At 36.7% G+C, this 18,947-nt stretch overlaps 1 protein-coding gene across 2 annotated transcripts in view; it reads left to right on the forward strand.

Annotated features, from left to right (window-relative positions):
* The first annotated feature begins 371 nt into the window (after positions 1-371).
* The window catches only part of USH2A (usherin), a 795,153-nt gene continuing 776,577 nt past the window's right edge, over positions 372-18,947 (forward strand). Inside the window, exons 1-3 of one of the 2 annotated variants that reach the window (XM_025367266.1) lie at positions 372-577; positions 1,211-1,896; positions 5,060-5,225. In XM_025367266.1, the coding sequence (XP_025223051.1) occupies positions 1,415-1,896; positions 5,060-5,225 (648 nt within the window). In that variant the 5' untranslated portion in view covers positions 372-577; positions 1,211-1,414. Of the gene's footprint in view, positions 578-1,210; positions 1,897-5,059; positions 5,226-18,947 lie in introns of those variants that run through there. The other variant, XM_025367257.1, reaches the window with a different exon arrangement.

The following is an 18,947-nucleotide window of genomic DNA, read 5'->3' on the forward strand; positions in this document are numbered from 1 at the left end:
TGGGTGAAAGATACAGCAACAACTGAATAGTCAACAGAAACTTCTATCGATGGGCCAAGCTTTGGGAGCATCAATACATAAAAGTTTAGAATTCCATTTTGTATCCTCTTCTCCCCCAAAAAGAAAGAACACTGGAAATTATTCCTTGTGTGGTGTTTAATAGTGGTAGATCATTTTGATTAAGGAATTAAATGGATTAAGGTGCATGAAAGCAGGAAAGAGGAGGGGCAAGAGGGGGGATTATAGGATAAGGTGTACTGCTACTTTAAAATTATGTATGCATGGTCCCATCCAGGTCCCTCCCACTGCTTGAGGTACCAGCGGAAAAGTTGGGCAGCTCAGTTCCAAGAGGGCCACCAAGCAGACTACGCTCTGAGTTTCAGGTAACCAAGTGTTTGCTGTGCAGAATACTTTACCTGGGCACCCAAGTCTTCCTTCCAGCATTCCTGCTGCTACAGCCTATTTGCTAAGAGTAACCAGGGGTTACAGCAGCGTTGCCAGGCAACAAGGGACAGCGGTCCTGTTGAAGAGCCATTTGTCACACTGAGGGGACTGGTTGAAATGCAATAAAGAAATGGTAACTCAGCTTATTTATCAATACAATTACTTGCACAATATTAGGGATCCATATGTAACCTACAAATTCATAGTCATATGAGGAAACACAAACATTTTGCTAAATATTAAAATAGGACAGACAGATGGTGTTGGGTTTCTAATCAGCTTTACTCTGAGCTTAAAGTTGCTGTACATGCTGGGATAAGGGGAAAGGCCCAAAGTGCTTTGCCAGCTTTATTTTGAGTATCTGCAAGTTAGCTCTGGGTTACAATGTACAGTGCATGTGTAAAGAAAATCTACAAGATTCTTTTCCTTGTTAAGTAGAGCTGGTAATGCTATTGCTAATTCCCTGGGGTGAAGTAACAACATAAACTTACCGTATGTGTAATACATTATTTATAGTTATATATATGTAACTGGGTATACATATTACTGGTTGTCCTGTGGACTTATAAAGTGCTTGATTTGCCCATTACAATCAAGAGATTTACCAAAAGAATGAGTATTTTACTCTGAGCACTGTGCTTCAAAATGTTTTTTGAGAAGTTCAGTAGTGTTGCTTCTAGGAGCTCAAAGTCCTCATGCCTGGGATGAGCTTCAGTTTTAAAGATGCAGCAGCTTTCCCTTGATGATCTATGTTTTTGATTCCCAGATACCAGCTGCTACTCATGTCTTCGCCATTGCTAAGAACATCGTTGGTATTACCTTACTCTGAAAACGTGTCTGCAGTTTCCAGAAAATGGAGCATCGCAACATCACTTAAAGTACCCTGCTTTAAAGTACTGCTGGCAAGTGGCGTGGGCCTGATTATTTCTTTAGGAATGCTTTATCAGGAGGAGAATGCTTTTCTGTAAACATGAATTGCCCGGTTCTTTCATTGGGCTCTGGCTTCTTGTTTCAGGTCATTGACATGTTGATCTTTGCCTATTTTGCTTCGATATCCTTGGCTGACTCACGAGGTCTTTTCCCAAGGCTGGAGAACGTGGGAGCTTTCAAGAATGTTTCCATCGTGCCAACGCAAGCAGTATGTGGACTCCCAGACCGAAGCACTTTTTGTCATAGCTCTGCTGCTGCTGAAAGTATTCAGTTCTGTTCCCAGCGGTTTTGTATTCAGGATTGCCCATACAGATCTTCACACCCTACCTACACTGCCCTTTTCTCAGCAGGCCTCAGCTGCATCACACCGGACAAGAATGATCTGCATCCCAACTCCCATAGCAATTCTACAAGTTTTGTTTTTGGAAATCACAAGAACTGCTTTTCTTCTCCTCCTTCTCCAAGGCTGATGGCATCATTTACTTTAGCTGTATGGTTGAAACCTGAGCAACAAGGTGTAATGTAAGTAGTAGTGTGGGTATAAGCTTTCCTAGGTTCCAAAAGCCAGTAGTAGTGAAGATCATTGCAGTCTGAATTCCAAACCAGAAGTGAAGGCTAACAATATAGAATTCATGCTATTGAAGATTAACTCTTCTAGTTGTTTCCCCATTTAATTTTTTTTCTCTTCTATGGTTGAAGTAGACCATGACAAAAAAAAGTGTGTTAAAATAGTTTATTGCAGGCAAATGTGTTTGTGCAGGAATCATTTATTTTCTATAGCTTAGCTTGACCTTTGGTCTTAGCCTCCAAAGCCTAAACCAGACTCAGAGTGAGTTTTAAGGCCTGGAAACTCACAATGCAAATAATTAATATTTTCAAAATCTTGATCTGGGTTTATATAAATAACATTTCCTTACTAGGGTATAACATTTTCATTGGCCATATAGTTCTCTCAGGCCTCGGGACTGTTTTCTTCATCCTCGTTTCCCTAAGAAGAGCTGTCTTGTTTGACTCATGGAAGATGTTCAGTAATATAAATTGAATATATTTAAAAAACCCCATCTCTAAAAAAATACAGCTTTTAGTTATTTATCTTGTGGTGTTTTCATTTTCCAATTAGTTAAGAAATATGTAGGTAATGTGAGAGATTCTCAAAAGCTTTCATGCTGTTCATCCCAGAGAAATGCCTTCAATGAGTCTGGGTCTTATTACTGCCATTTTTGTTATTTAATCACCAGTTTTCATTCTGTAATCTGTTCTCAAGCTGATATCTAACGAGTTTCTCCTAAATATTTATTGCCAACTTGAAGATTTTAATATATAGGATCATTTTGAGGAATTTTTGCTTTTCTTTTGTCTTCCTAGAGGGCTTTTGGCCCTTTCTCTTGACATTTTCTTTGTGTGACAGCGTTGACTGGATATCTAAAAACTTGTGAAACAAACCAGAAAAGTATTACAATCTCATAAGCAAATAGGACTTAAATATCTTTGGTGTTTAGTTTCAATTTGCCAAGTGAAAGTTGGCATGTCTTCATTTTGTTTTAAATTTGGATTAATCAGAAAATTAATCACAAACGATTCCAATTTCTATATCTCTCCTCAAAGAAAACCTTGTTTTCTTACTGTTTGAAATTCTAGTAAATTCAAGCTACTCAGTTTATATAATTAGTATCCGAAGAGTCTTAAAACATTGTCTTTCGACAAATAGGGCTAAGATAAAATATCCTTCTGAGCTTGTAGAGGCATATCTGTACCAAATTCATCTTCTATTGACATCATTTTGTATAAATAAGAGAGAGAAGTATTTACAGGGTTGGAAGAACATGGTTAATGGTTTTGAGAGTTCCTTGTATCAAGGTCGTTTCCATTTTCAAAATTAAAATACCTTTGGGAATTGGGGGAATTTCGGGGTGTTTGCACTAGATAAGTAAAACAAACAAAACATGGATTATCCAATTATTGTTTATTCAGGAGCAGAATAAATCCAGTTCCTAAATATTTTGCTACCTGCCTTCCTCTCACATTTATTATCTACCAAAGCTAGTATGTTTACAAGCAAACAAAATAGCAAGGAAGATAATCAATAACATATTAAGAAATGCATTTTCAGTAAGCTTGGGGAAATAAGTCTGCATTTGATAAATACATTCTTGAGTAATGGTCGAATTCTCACTCGTAGATTTAAACTGAAGAAAAATGAATAGGGCAAACTCTTTTCAGGCTAAGACCTGATGGGTAGGGATAAAAACAAACTCACTTCAGTAAATTAGAAATATTCAACTACTGAAGGGTTAAATATACAATTTGCAGAATTTATATAAAACTTTTATTTCTACTTATATAAAACCTTTATTTCATGTAAATCTATTTGCCTAAATTAAAAATATACTTGCACTTATAACTTTATTCCAAATATACATACAAAATATAGTAAAATTGTGACAGTAAAAGAGGGACTATTAGTGTTCTATAATCTTATTCTTACCTCCCAACACAGGAAAAATTAGATGCAAGTGATAGATGCAAGTGAGAAGAAATTATCTGTGAAAAACGTGCCCTTTAAGGAAAGCTTTAAACCATCTTTAGCAGTAGTTCTTGATTGGCTCAATTTTATACCTTTGCTTCTCTGATACTTCCTACCAAATTTTATCACAAACTCATCATTTTTTGAGAGACTACTGTATACTAGGTGTCTGTGTGTATCCTCAGAATACTCACGATCTAAATGATCTAATGGAGGGTACAGATGGATGAGTGCTATTACCTAGGCAGCACAGTATGTTAAGGGAGCACAAAGTGATACACCTCAACCAACCCTGAGCCAGAAGAAGGGTGCCAGGACCAAGCATAATGATTCAGATGCCAATGCTAAGTAGGAGGTAACCATGTGAAGAAAGGAATCCAAGGTCTGAAAGTTGTGTCACTCTAATAAGGATAGAGATAAGTTAAAATAATTTGATAACTTCCCTGACACAAGACCTAGAAGTTTTCTGAAAACTCTTCTACTTTTTCAAAATCGTATTTCACTGTGTTCCAGAAGGCTGAATGACTTTTCACCTCAGATATTTAACATGATCTCAGTGCCTCAGTTGGACTGTATGGTCATAGAGAGGTAGCCAGTCATCTTACAGACACTGGCTTTGGCTTTGGGCCAGTTGATGGGGTGAGTAGAGACTATAGCTGTCCATTCTTTATTTCACCATGGGAATTAAATAGAGCGATTCTGACTTCATGGCTACCAGTTTAGAGCCTTCCATAGACACTAAATTTGCTTTACGTTAAAAAAAGAAAAATTTGCACTGATGACTGACTACTCAAGCGGCCTGTAGTGTGTTGCACCACTTCCTCTAAAAGAAATAGCAGGAGAACTAATGAGCCAATAGCCTAAATGTTAGTTTTGTGGAATGATTCAACCACTTTAGTTTCCATCATGAATCTTTAATGAAGGGTGCTGAGGCTTTGGGGAATATATTGTAAATAAGAATTCTATTTTTATTGAAATAAAGGGATTTCTTCATTGGCATAAAGCTTGCATTGAATATAATGACATTCAGGCACTTATTCATAGTATATCATTTTGAGCAAAGTTTGGGGTCATTTTAACACCACTGTAACTGCACAATACCTTAGCATGTCTTTTTGGTTGGATGCTGACCTTTTCTCTCTTTTCTGGTTGCTTCCTAAGGTGTGTTATTGAAAAGACAGTAGATGGGCAGATTGTGTTCAAACTTACAATATCTGAGAAAGAGACCATGTTTTATTATCGTACAGTAAATGGTTTGCAACCTCCAATAAAAGTAATGACACTGGAGAGAATTCTTGTGAAGAAATGGATTCATCTTAGTGTGCAGGTGAGTAAAATAAAAAATACTTAACATTTGGTTAAACACAAGGATTTGTCTTCCTTTCTCTCCTTTAAATGGCATCTACTCACAAAATCTCCAGCAGTATCTTTTAGATTTCAGGTGTGTATAAATGATAACTAAAGAAGAAAAATATTTAAATGACCTAATGACGTATCTCTTAATATATTAGCATTTCCTCCCCCTAAATTGCTGTAAAAGCTCTCACAGAAACTTAAAGACAATGCTGTCTGTAATTATAATATCCTCAGAAAATTTTTGTTTTATTGGGTTAGTATATTCTCTTTTGTTTAAAAATGTGTAAGGGCTCATTTGCTGTCTGGTACTAATTTTACTAGTCATGGATGTATTAATACCCCAGCTTGATTTTTACAGCTGTCTTTCTCAGATAGCAACTGATGATGTGAATAAAATGTGTCTCTTGCATTAAAACAGTGACCTTAGAACTAATGAACTTTACACTCGAGGCACTCAAAAGGTGTTATATTACTATTTTAGTTGTCAACCACAGTTTGTATGAGCCTTAGAAGCTGCTAAAGGCTGAGAGAGCTGTGACATGTCTGGTATTTACAGTCTCCAGAAGAGAGGCACGGTTCATCCTTTTGCTTTTTCAGGGCACTGGAATGGCCCAATGCAGTTAAAGCCACACTTGCCTTTCAAACCAGGTGTATTAGTCTGTTCTTGCACTGCTATAACAAATACCTGAGACTGGGTAATTTTTTATAAAGAAAGGAGGTTCAATTGGATCATGGTTCTGTGGGCTATACAGGAAGCATGATTCTGGCATCTGCTTAGCTTCTGGAGAGACCTTAGGAAACTTACAATCATGGCGGCAGACAAAGGCTTAGCAAGCACTTCACGTGGCCAGAATAGGAGCAAGAGAGGGTAGGGGAAGTACTACACACTTTTAAACAACCAGGTCTCGTGAGAACTCTATCAGGAGACTAGCACTAGGTGGATGGTGTTAAAGCACTGATGAGTGCTTTATGCCTCCATGTTCCAATCACCTCCCATCAGGCCCCACCACCAACGTTGCAGATTACAACTGGACATGAGGTTTGGGCAGGGACACAGAGCCAAATCATGTCACTCGGGGTGCTGGGTACCACAGTTTCCAGTGTGAGCTCTCATATGAGCATCCATCCAGTGGCTCATGTGAACTTCACTTGAACTAGACGACACTTACACACTCATTCATTTTATAAAAATTATCTTTGATTTCTCACTTTTTTTAAATTGTGAAGCAGATAATGAGTGTGCATCCTCAGAGGGTATTGATAATTGTTATGTGGCTTTCAGATACTAAGGTATGAGTTTAGCAAATGTGATTGGCAGGGGTCAGTGTTTTCATACACAACTAGAGTTGAAATGATATACAAAGGGGACGTCATGTCTGACATCAAGGCTTGTCCATAGGCCACGATGGTTTGACTCTCAATGCTTATTCTCCATGTGTTCAGTAGTTAACGGATAGGAGACCGATTTGTCCCAGTCTTGAAGTTTCCATTGTCTTGAAATCTCCATTCTGCCCACTGACCAGTCCTATGGAATTGGGTTTTAATATTAAAAAAGTAGAAATAGAAACTGTCAAAGACAATGCCATCTTTACAGAAGATGCCAAATAGATACGTTTGTTGCATATTTTTGTATCAACAATGACAAAAAAATTCTCTTTACTTGCCTTTATTTTGTGTTGTCTTTGAAACTGTGCCATGTTTTGGCAGGCAGTAGTACATTAAAAGCTTTACAAAGAAAGTTTAAAATCTAAATGCAGAGAGGTAACCATGACTGAATTACTCTCTTGGGAATAAAATGCTCTTAGAGTGCCTATTGAAATCAGCATTATCATTTCAATACATGTCAAATATGAGTCATTTCCTAGTTTAGGCAAAATTTCTTCATAAATCTTTAAATCTTTCCCTTCTTTCAAGAAAAGGTTAAAGTACTTATGATTTAATGAGACTGCTTTATTTCATAACTGTTTGACTATCAAGAGAAAACTTGTCCTTTTCAATTTGTACACTCTTTTATTTATTTTTTTGCATAAGTTTTAAACTCTTCTGAATTTTATATTAAAACTACAGAACTAGACAGTCACAAAATGTTAGAACCATTCAGATCTGTCATTTAATCATCTAGCACTTATTTGAGGGGTACCCAGCATTATGGGAATCTGGATATACTCAAATGAAAATTGAAGAACAATTATTTACTCTAAAATGGAGATCTATATAAGGTTCCTTTATATTGGACACCAGTCTGAATATGTTTAAGGTACTATGAAATTTATAAAAATCCATATTATAGTTTTTTGTGTTTTTTTTGAGACAGAGTTTCTCCCTTGTTGCCCAGGCTGGAGTGCAATGGCATGATCTTGGCTCATTGCAACCTCCATCTCCCAAGTTCAAGAGATTCTCCAGCCTCAGCCTCCCGAATAGCTGGGATTACAGGTGCCCACCACCACACTGGCTAATTTTTTGTATTTTTAGTAGAGAGAGGGTTTCACCATGTTGGCCAGGCTGGTCTCGAACTCCTGACCTCAGGTGATCCACCTGCCTTGGCCTCCCAAAGTGTTGGGATTACAGGCGTGAGCCACAGTGCCCCGCCTACATTTTTAATAAGGAATGTACTAATTGCTCAAAAGTTGTTAAAAGAAGTAATGGAGGCCAGGTGTGGTGGTTCATGCCTGTAATCCCAGCATTTTGGGAGGTGGAAGTGAATGGATAGCTTGAACCAGGAGTTCGAGGCCAACCTGGGCAACATGGCAAAACCTCGTCTCTACAAAAAAACACCCTAAAAAAATTAGCCAGGTATGATGGTGCATGCCTGTAGACCCAGCTACTTAGGAGGCTGAGGCTAAAGTGGAAAGATCACCTAAACCCGGAAGTCAAGGCTTCAGTGACCCATGATCATGCCACTGCAATCCAGCCTGGATGAAAGAGCAAGATCCTATCTCAAAAAAAAAAAAAAAAAAAAAAGCGACAGGAAGGACAGGAGATTAGGAGTTGGGAAATCTGATTTAGGTTATGCTATTCTGTAGTCTTAAAAATAAAATTTATAGGAATCCATATGATAGTTGTCTAATAAAGAATGTACTAATTGCTTAAATATTGTTATAAGAAGTAATGGAAGCTGGGCACAGTGGCTCACACCTATACCCTGCCCGTCTCGATGTCTCAAACTGAGTCATTTGACTCAGTTTCCCCAGTTACATAAAAAGATTGAACTAGATGAACAAAATGAGGGCCTCTTGAATTCTTCATAAAAAAGTAAGTGGAGTGTGGAGTGTAGCGCAAGTCATTAAAGTATGGCAAGCTGTTGAGCTGTGTAGGATTATTTAGATAGTAAGTGACAGAGCCAGCCTCATTAACCAATGATCAGTCTATTCTTCTGTCTTCTCCCATGCTGTCTGGTATTTACACAAAAACGGTTTTTTTTTTTTTTGCTAGCTTTTATGGACAAAATATAGAGAAATGGGCCGGGCGCGGTGGCTCAAGCCTGTAATCCCAGCACTTTGGGAGGCCGAGATGGGCGGATCACGAGGTCAGGAGATCGAGACCATCCTGGCTAACACGGTGAAACCCCGTCTCTACTAAGAAATACAAAAAATAGCCGGGCGAGGTGGCGGGCGCCTGTAGTCCCAGCTACTCGGGAGGCTGAGGCAGGAGAATGGCGTGAACCCGGGAGGCGGAGCTTGCAGTGAGCTGAGATCCGGCCACTGCACTCCAGCCTGGGCTACAGAGCGAGACTCCGTCTCAAAAAAAAAAAAAAAAAAAAATATATATATATATATATATATATATATATATATATATAGAGAGAGAGAGAGAGAGAGAGAGAGAAATGTAGCTTGTTACTATTCCATTGTATAACTGCAAGAACATTTGCAGAAAAAATATTTTAGTGCAAAATGTAACTTACTGTTGAATGATCATATAATGCATCTAAACTCCATTTAATTTGGGGATTAGGGACTTTTATCATGCTAGGCATAGGATAGAACAAATGATTAATAATCTTGTTTAGTCAAGTTTCAAACTACAAACCTGCACTTTATGTATATGTGTATTTTCAGCCATCTTCCAAATGGCCACAAATTGATGAATTTATACAATGTGTGTGTTTCTGTGCATGTGTAAAACTAAAACATGCAACTCTATTCGTGGAATAGCCCAGAAACTAGAATTTTACTTCGCTGCTTATAGTGATTTTATACTGGTTTGCTTATACCTGGTGACACAAAATTAATTAGCAGATCTCAACTTATGCTTTATCTCAGACAGTTCACTTGGTACCAGCTTCCCATCAGTAAAATCAGAAAAACGTGGTTTTAAATAATTAAATCTCTGGGGGAAATGATGCCAGGAAATCCAGACATACCAAAATTGGAAATTGAATTTCCTAAACAAACAAACAAACAAAATGCTCAATATTGCTATGGTAATGAATCTCGCAGCTTTCATTCTACAACTAGCATTTTAAAGCCTCAACCTGTTGGAAAATGATTAGTGTTTAAATTAATATTCATTTAGGGACTTCAATCTGATAGGATTGCCAACTGAAATTTTACTTTGGGGTTTAATATATTGGCTATTTCAAATTATATCAAGCTAAAATTCATTATGCCATCTTTTATACTAAAACTAGAAAAAATCAATTCATACTTTTTGTTATCATATAGGGAACACTGATAATATTAGCAAAAATTTTAAAGCTTAGTTTTCATATTGAATCAGCATACGGTGTAGTTATAAGATTTCCTTTGATTACTCTTATAAAAGTTTTGAAATATGTAAAAAAATTTACTTTAGCATTTTGTTATGGATTGGTAAGTAAAACAATTTGGAAATAAGTAGATGTGTTTAGTGGCATTTCATTTAAAAGTAAAACTTTACGGTTTTCTTTGAAAATATATTTTGCCTTAAGCAGTTCCACACATTTTATAGCACAAATAGCATCAAAGAATCATCAGTATAGTCATCCTGCTAGTAATTATGCAGAACTGCAGTGAGACAATTACTACAATTTGAAGCTGATGAAATACTACAGCTGTGGAACCAAGAAATGATTTAGCATTGGGCTTGTTCACATCTTCTATGCTATTTTGAGGGCTCATTGATACATTGACAATTCAAGAGCCATAGATGACTCTAGCTACAATAGTGTGAAAAAGAGCAGTTCTAATATGATACAATGAAGAAAAAAATGCATGCGTAAATAAAGTTTTAGGAATCAATAGATGAAGGATAGGAGTTTCATAATCATAGTTTGTTCATGAAGTATGCTCTTTTGATTTATGTATTCAATCTAAGAAAGAAAATCTATTGATGGTTCTGGAGGAAAAGAAAATGCAATTTAACCAACATTTGTTAGAATAGATAAACCAAGTCTCTCAATTAATCTCTGAACTGTATGCCCATGTGCACACTTTATAAAGGTGTTTCCGTGTTCCTATTGATTGAGGGAACATAAAACAACCATGTCACCTTATGGAAGCCTCCTCATTCAGTTCAGTAAGCTCTAGGGCATAGAATTCTCATAAGAATAACATCCCAGCCCCACTCCCACTCCAAGAGAATCTCAATCCATATTACTTCTTTAATATATCATTGCATTCAACTCTGACTGTATGTGTGTGTGTATGCATGTGTAAGTATGCATGTATGTGTGTGCTAAATGTTTCTGTGTGCAAAGCCTTCTCTTTATTTCTACCCAGCTCAGGTTAGCTGAATAGTTTTGGGTTATTTAAAATAAGTTAAGATCTATAGAATATAATGAAGTTTTTCAAAACAGTTATAAATTATCATAGCTGCTATTAATCACTGATTTATGTGCACTATATGAAACATGTTACATACTTGCGGTTATACAATGAAATAGTGACATACTTGTAACATGTTTCATATAGTGTTAATAATAGTTATATGCCATTGACTTATATTATCTCCATTATAGAGATTTTAAAAAATTAGCCTCAGGAAATTTAAACTACCTGCCTACATTTATAGTCTCAAGTTTCTCTGACCTTAAACTAAAAATAATAACTTGCCATGAACCTGGGTCACTGAGCAGATCTAAACAATAGTTTTCAAAATTCTCCAAACTGAAAAAAAAAATGGCACAGAAACCCAAAAGAACTGAAAACATATATTTGTAATGTAAATGTAATTTTGTATATTTATACATATTTGTACATATTTATAATATAAACATTTGTAATGCTTCAGATATTTATATGATTTATACAAATAATTAAATGTATTTTGTAACTACGCCCTTCATTGATACAAGCAGTTTAACTGTACAACAGAATGTAATTTTGTATAAAGTTCTGCTCAATATTTCCATGTTTTATGGCAGTTGGGATAGACTACAATGGCTTAAAGAAAGAATATTTCCCTTAAGCCAGTCTGATCACCTGACCCATGCCATATAGAATCAACCCTTATTATGATAAAATATAAAGAAGGAAGCACTGCTACTTAATTATGGAAGAGGTAAAACCATCCAAGTAAAAAAGTAATTATTCTCTGTGCATTTTTGGCATGTGATTTTAAAATGTAATATTTAAGCAGAAGGCAAGGCTTTAATTCTTGACCTTTTAGTAAAAAATTGTGTAACCCTGGGAAAACTATGTAACTCCTCAAAATGTTAGGATATCCATTACAAATTGGAAACAAACAAACTTGACCTATTTAGCTTACACCATAAATTTGAATATGTAAAGAAAATAATGTCTGCTAAAACACTTTATAGCATGTAACTTCCTACTATGATGGAGCTTACAGTCTGTTCAGAGCATAAGCAATCAAATAATTATACCAATAAAAGCAAAATTATAATTGTGGTAAGTGCTACATGATCATATGAAGAATGATTTGGTCAAGCCACTGAAGTCAAGAAAGGCTTCCTTGAGTAAATGTTTTTGAATATGTATATTAGTTTTCTAGGCCCGTACTAAAAAATTATCACAAACTGGTGGCTTAAAACAATAGTTAATTTATTATTGAAGAGTTATGGAGGCTAGAAGGCCAAAATCAAGAGTTATGGAGGTTAGAAGGGCCATGCTCTTTCTGAAACCTCTAGAATCCTTCCCTGCCTCTTCCAGCATCTGGTGTTTGCACAGACACCTGAGTATGTGACTGTGCTACCTCCTGGGATTTGTGTGCCCACAGCAAGGTTGGGAACCCAGAAAGGGAAACAGGAGTGCCCAGGGTAGCCACCACCTACCGCATGAGGAACAGAGCTGGCGGCAATCCTTGATGCTCCTTAGCTTGTAGCAGCCTCTGCCTCCATTATCGTATGGTCCTCTCCTCTGATCGTGTGTGCCTTCCCTTCTTATAAGGACATCAGTTGTAGTGTATTAGGGTTCTTCCTAATTCAGTAGGACTCATCTTAACTCAATGACAGTGAAAAGACACTACCCAAATAAGGTCAGAGTCACAGACACATAGGGTTAGGGCTTCAGTATGACTTTTGATGGGACACAATTCAACTGATTGTAAGATTTATTCAAAAGAATGCATAGGATCCAACTGGGCAGAGAGTTGATAAGAACGTTCCATAAATGCATAGCAAATAGTGTAAATGCCCTTGTGTAAAAAGAAATATGTTACATAGACTAAAAGACCAAGGTGGTTAGAGTGTAGCTGGCAAACTGGGACACGGTGTGAAATGAGGACAGAACAGTAGGAAGAGGCTATGTGTTAAAGAGAATCATTGGATATGTTAAGATTTTTTAAATGGGACTCTATTGAAATGTTTTATGTGAAGGACAGGAGATGAGGCATGAGGGTAATGAAGGAAAACGTATGACATGCACAGATTATCTTTTCCTAAAGACTACTTGGCTGCAGTGAGAGAGAATGGTTTGCCTGAAGACAAGTGAGAAGGGTTGTTTTGGTATTTTCATGGCCCAAGTCAGACGTAAGTGTTACTTACTTAGATCGTGAAGACAATAGTGAGGCCGGGCGCGGTGGCTCAAGCCTGTAATCCCAGCACTTTGGGAGGCCGAGGCGGGCGGATCACGAGGTCAGGAGATCGAGACCATCCTGGCTAACATGGTGAAACCCCGTCTCTACTAAAAATACAAAAAACTAGCCGGGCGTGGTGGTGGGCGCCTGTAGTCCCAGCTACTCGGAGGCTGAGGCAGGAGAATGGCCTGAACCTGGGAGGCGGAGCTTGCAGTGAGCCGAGATCGCGCCACTGCACTCCAGCCTGGGTGACACAGCGCGAGACTCCGTCTCAAAAAAAAAAAAAAAAAAAAAAAAGACAATAGTGAATATGTAAATGAGTGGTCAGCTTTGAGAGAAGTTTAAGAATTAAACTAAAGGGTGTGTTGATGAAGGAATGTGTAATTTGAGGGAAAGAGAGTTGATGAATCCCAGCTTTCTTGCTTATATAATTGTAGGTGCAGTGATTTCTTGTTCCCAAACAGAAATACTGGAAGAGAATCAGATTTTGAATATGCAGCACATATGAGTTAGATTCCAGTTTAGGGTAATAATTCTCAACTATAGAAATTATTAGCATTATTGGAAAACTGTAAAAAATATTCTGATGCCCATACCCCTTTGGTCTAGGTGGGGCGCAGGCATTATTTCTTTCTCTCTTCCTGCCCTGGTGGATTTAAAAAGGGTGTAACAAAAGAAAATGTCAGTCTACCATTGATGAGCATTTAGGGTGGCTACAATCTTTGCTATTGTGAACAGTGCTGCAATGAACATACATGTGCATGAGTCTTTATGATAGAATGACTCGGATTCCTTTGGGTATATATCCAGTAATGGGATTGCTGGGTATAATGGTAGTTCTGCTTTTTGGTGTTTGAGGAATTGTCACACTGTTTTCCCTAATGGTTGAAATAATTTATACTCCCACAATCAGCATATTAAACATTCCTTTTTCTCTGCAACCTCACTAGCACTGTTGTTTCTTGACTTTTTAAAGAACAGACATTCTGACTGATGTGAGATGGTATCTCTCATTGTGGTTTTGATTTACATTTCTCCAATGGACGGTGATGTTGAACTTTTTTCATATGCTTGTTGGCCACATGCATGTCTTCTTTTGAAAAGGGTCTATTTATGTCCTTTGCCCACTTTTTAATAGGGTTGTTTGTTTTTTTCTTGTAGATTTGTTGAAGTTTGTTATAGAGGCCAGCTATCTGACCTTTGTCAGACGCATAGTTGGCAAACCTTTTCTCTCATTCTATAGGCTGTCTGTTCACTCTATTGACAGTTCTTTTTGCTGTGCAGACTCTTTAGTTTAATTTGAGCCCATTTGTCAATTTTTGTTTTTGTTGCAATTGCTTTTGGCATCTTTGTCATGAAATCTTTGCTGTTCCTATTTCCTATGTCCAGAATGCTGTTGCCTAGAGTTTCTTTCAGGCTTTTAGTTTTGGGTTTTACATTTAAGTCTTTATTCCAACTTGAGTTGATTTTTATATATGGTATAAGGAAGGGGTCCAGTTTCAATCTTCTACATATGGCTAACCAGCTATCCCGACATTTATTGAATAGGGAGTCCTTTATCCATTGTTTGGTTTTGTCAGCTTTCTTAAAGATCAGATGGTTATAGGTGTGGTGGCCTTATTTTGGGGCTCTCTATTCTTTTTTATTGGTCTATGTGTCTGTTTTTGTACCAGATTCATGCTGTTTTGGTTACTGCAGCCCTGTAGTATAGTTTGCAGTCAAGTAATGCAATGCCTCCAGCTTTGTTCTTTTTTGTGTAGGATTGTCTGTCAATTTGGGCTCATTTTTGGTTTTATATGAATTTTAAAACAGTTTTTCTTTTTTTGTTCTTTAAAGAATGTCATTGCTTGTTTGATAGAAATAGCATTGAATCTGTAAATTGCTTTGGGCATTATGGCCATTTTAACAATATTGTTTCTTCCTATCCATGAGCATGAGATGTCACACAGGCCGATGACGTTTGTTTGTGTCATCTCTTATTTTTTGAGCAGTGCTTTGCAACTCTCATTGTAGAGATCTTTCCCCACCCTGGTTAGCTGTATTCCTAGGTATTTTATTCTTTTTGTGGTGATTGTTTCACCTGCTTCTAATCAAATCTATTTAGTAGCGTTTGTTAAACTGTGTAGCCATTAGTATATAGTAGAACTCCATTATCCTTGGTTTTGTTTTCTGTTGTTTGTTACCCACAGTCAACCACAGTCTGAAAATATCAAATGGAAAATTTCGGAAGTAAACAATTCATAAGTTTTAAATTGGGTGCTGTTCTGTGTAGTGTGATGACATGTCAGGTGGTCACAGCTACCTCCTGCCTGGGAGGTGAAGCATCCCTTTGTCCAGCAGCTTCTCCTTATTGTCTATGCTCCTAGCCCTTCAGTCACATAGTAGCCCTCTTAGTAATCAGATCAGCTGTTGCTGTATCACAGTTGTCACTTGTGTTCAGGGAAACTGTATTTTACTTCTTAATGGCCCCAAAGTGCAATAATAATAATGCTGGCAATTTGGCTATGCCAAGAAGCCATAAAGTCCCTCTTTTAAGTGAAAAGGTAAACACTCTCAACTTAACAAACAAAAGAAAAAGATCGTATGCTGAAGTTACTAAGAACTACAGTGTAAGAATGTATCTTCTGTCCTTGAAATTCTGAAAAAATATATTGTTATAATTGTTCTATTTTGATAGTTATTGCTAATCTCTTACTGGGCCTAATTTATAAAAATTAAACTTTATCTTGGGTATGTATGTATAGGAAAAAACATAGCATATATAAGCTTCAGTACTGTCCACGGTTTCAGGCATCCATTGGGAGTCTTGTAACATATCCTCAATGGATAAAGGGGGACTACTGTATGCACAATATATGTAAATACTCAAAAAGAGTTTTGTTTAGCTAGTGTGTGTAAGAAGATTATCACAAGTCACACCGTAGTGTTTACCTTTTGCCAGTCTGAATGTTATCAGTCTAATATTTTATAGCAAAAATTTAAGTTCAGTGAAAATTTCCCTATGGAAACACTTCCAATCAAGACCTACAGCAAGCCATGAATAAATTAACATTTAAACTTGAAAACTGACAGTTGAAGAAGAATTTAGCAATTAATAATTTCTGCTAGAAAATGGTGATTTCTTAGCCAATAGCTATAAAGTATATAATACATGTAAAAGGAAATATATACAAATATCATATTGGACATATATTACATATACTACTAAAATTGAAAATTGCTATAAATAGAAGAATATGTTCCAATGTCCACTTATTTCTTTTTTAACAACCTCTAGTCTTGAAAATGCCACTATGGTAATTCTGTCAAATTTGTAATGGTTGGAATTCGATGGTAGTGCTTTTGAAAACCTGTATTATCTAATGGAATTGTCATTTGTATTATATCATTTTCACCTAAAAGCCAAATACAGTAAGACTTAAATTATTTTTGCTTTTTTTTGTGGGTAGTCATTTTTGTGCCCAAAGGGATAACTGATGCCTTCAGTTATACATGAACAATTCCCACTAATGTCAGAAAGAACAGTGTGCATATAACCTAGGGCAGAATTTGGCCTATGGAATGTATCACTCAGTAATGGAATGGAGAATATGACTTTATTTAAACATGGACTTGAATAGTTTTATTTTTCCTTACTGTTTCCCTTGGCATTTCTCTCTGTAAAGTGCAACATTCAAAAGTATTCTATGCAGCTGTAGTGTCCTGGATGCATAATAAGGGCATATGTTCAACGCAAGTTTAAATATCCATATGAGCCAAAGACAGAGTAATCAACATTAAAAAAATTAAGACAACTTTTCCAAGAATGAAGACCTTTAATAGGTTAGCTAATTTTAGAGTTATTTAGCAACTGTGAAAAATTATTAGTATTTATAAATATGCGTATATAACTATATACAATGTCTTACGTCAGACAGCAATTTCATTCTGCCCTCTAATGATCACATGACTTAATTCTGAAAAAAAGTCAAACAGTATGTTCTAAAAGGACAAAAAAAAATTGGTTCGTTTTTGCTTATGCTTAGTGTTCAATTGTTTTCAACCTGGGGAGAGAGGAAGGGAAAGAAAGAGGGAAGGAAAGAAGAAAGCAAGAAAGGAAGGAAGAAGGAGAGGAAGGAAAGATGGAAGTCATGTGACATAGCTAGGGATTTGGGACAAAATTCAAGTCCCATGTTTTCCTTGATGGAAAGCCAAGGAACCTGAGGAAGAGAGTCAGCTCACGCCAACTGCACTGTGGTAGAGGTGACCAAGAAAGTTTAGATTATGGATGTATAGTAGGTAATTTTAGGTTGTTTGTTGTCTGGGTTATAAACCCATTGTGTTATTCCAGTTATTTGGCCAAAATGTTCCATGTAACCGTTTTGGAGTGCTGGCACTTTAGGGAATTTATAATAAGCGGTTTTGTTCAATGTTTGGGTTGAATACAAGGTAGGTAGAAAAGGACAATCAAAGGAATTAGCTGCAAATGAGATGAAATCTATGGGAACACATATTGAGAAAACTGGTGACCATTATAATTTAATCCTCTGAAATACCTGCAACAATCTGAGAACAAGGTAGGTGGCAAGACACATTTATAAATATTAGAGAAACACAGGACCCCATACATTTTGAAAACTGGGGAGTACTGAACTTGGAGAGGCCTACTACAGGTAGTGCTTGTTGGTTTGCATATTTTAGAAATCACTTGACTGAGGTCTGATTGACATAGAAAAGTCTGAACATGTGGCATGTATGCAACTTAATGAGTCTAAAGATAAATATATGTCCATGAAAGTATCACCATAATCTATGACATAAACATATCCACCTATTTGTTTATTTTTAATTAAATTTTTTTTAAGATAATCGTAGGTTCACAGGCACTTGTGAGAAATAATACAGAAATCCCATGTCCCCTTCACTCCTTTGTTCTCATCAGTAACATCTTTTATAACTATGGTACAATATTGCAACCAGGATATAGACATTGATATAACCCATATTATTCACATTTCCCATTTTTCATATATTCCTATGTGTATATGTTTAGATACGTACAATTTTTAAAAAATTTTATCCACCACAGCTGAGTTGCAGAAAAGTTCCATCACTACAAGGACACCTCAAGCTGCCTTTTTATAACCACGCCCACTGTTTCCCTTCCCCTACTGCTGCCCCAGGTGTCCCAAACTTCTGGCAACCACTCATTTGTACTCTATTTCTAAAATTTTGTCTTTTCAAAATGTTGTATACATGGCATCACACAATATGTACTCTTTTGGGATCGTTTCTTTCTTTTTTACTCAACATAATTATGTAGGGATTCATTCACGTTGTTAAGGGTTGATAGTCCACCTGATTGGAGCATAGCATTCCATGGTATGTGGGTACCATGGTTTGTTTAACCCTTCACCCATTGAAGGACATCTAGGTTATTTCTAATTTTGAGTTGTAACGAAGTTAAAACATTCGTGTGGATGTTTTTGTTAATATGCATATTCGCTTCTCTGGAATAAATGCTCAAGAGTGCAATAGCGTATGGCAGTTACATGTGTAGTGTTTTAAGAAACTCATTTCCAGAGTGGCTGTGCCATTTTAGAATTCCACCAGTGACATATGAGTGCTCCAGATTGTGCACATCCTTTGTAGCATTTGGTGTTATTACTATTTAAAATAAAATTTTAGCCTTTCTGATAGACGATATATCACTGTGGTTTTATTTTGCATTTCTTTAATCACTAATGGTGTTCAGCAT

Source organism: Theropithecus gelada, chromosome 1 (assembly GCF_003255815.1).
Source record: "Theropithecus gelada isolate Dixy chromosome 1, Tgel_1.0, whole genome shotgun sequence".
Lineage (NCBI taxonomy): Eukaryota > Metazoa > Chordata > Mammalia > Primates > Cercopithecidae > Theropithecus > Theropithecus gelada.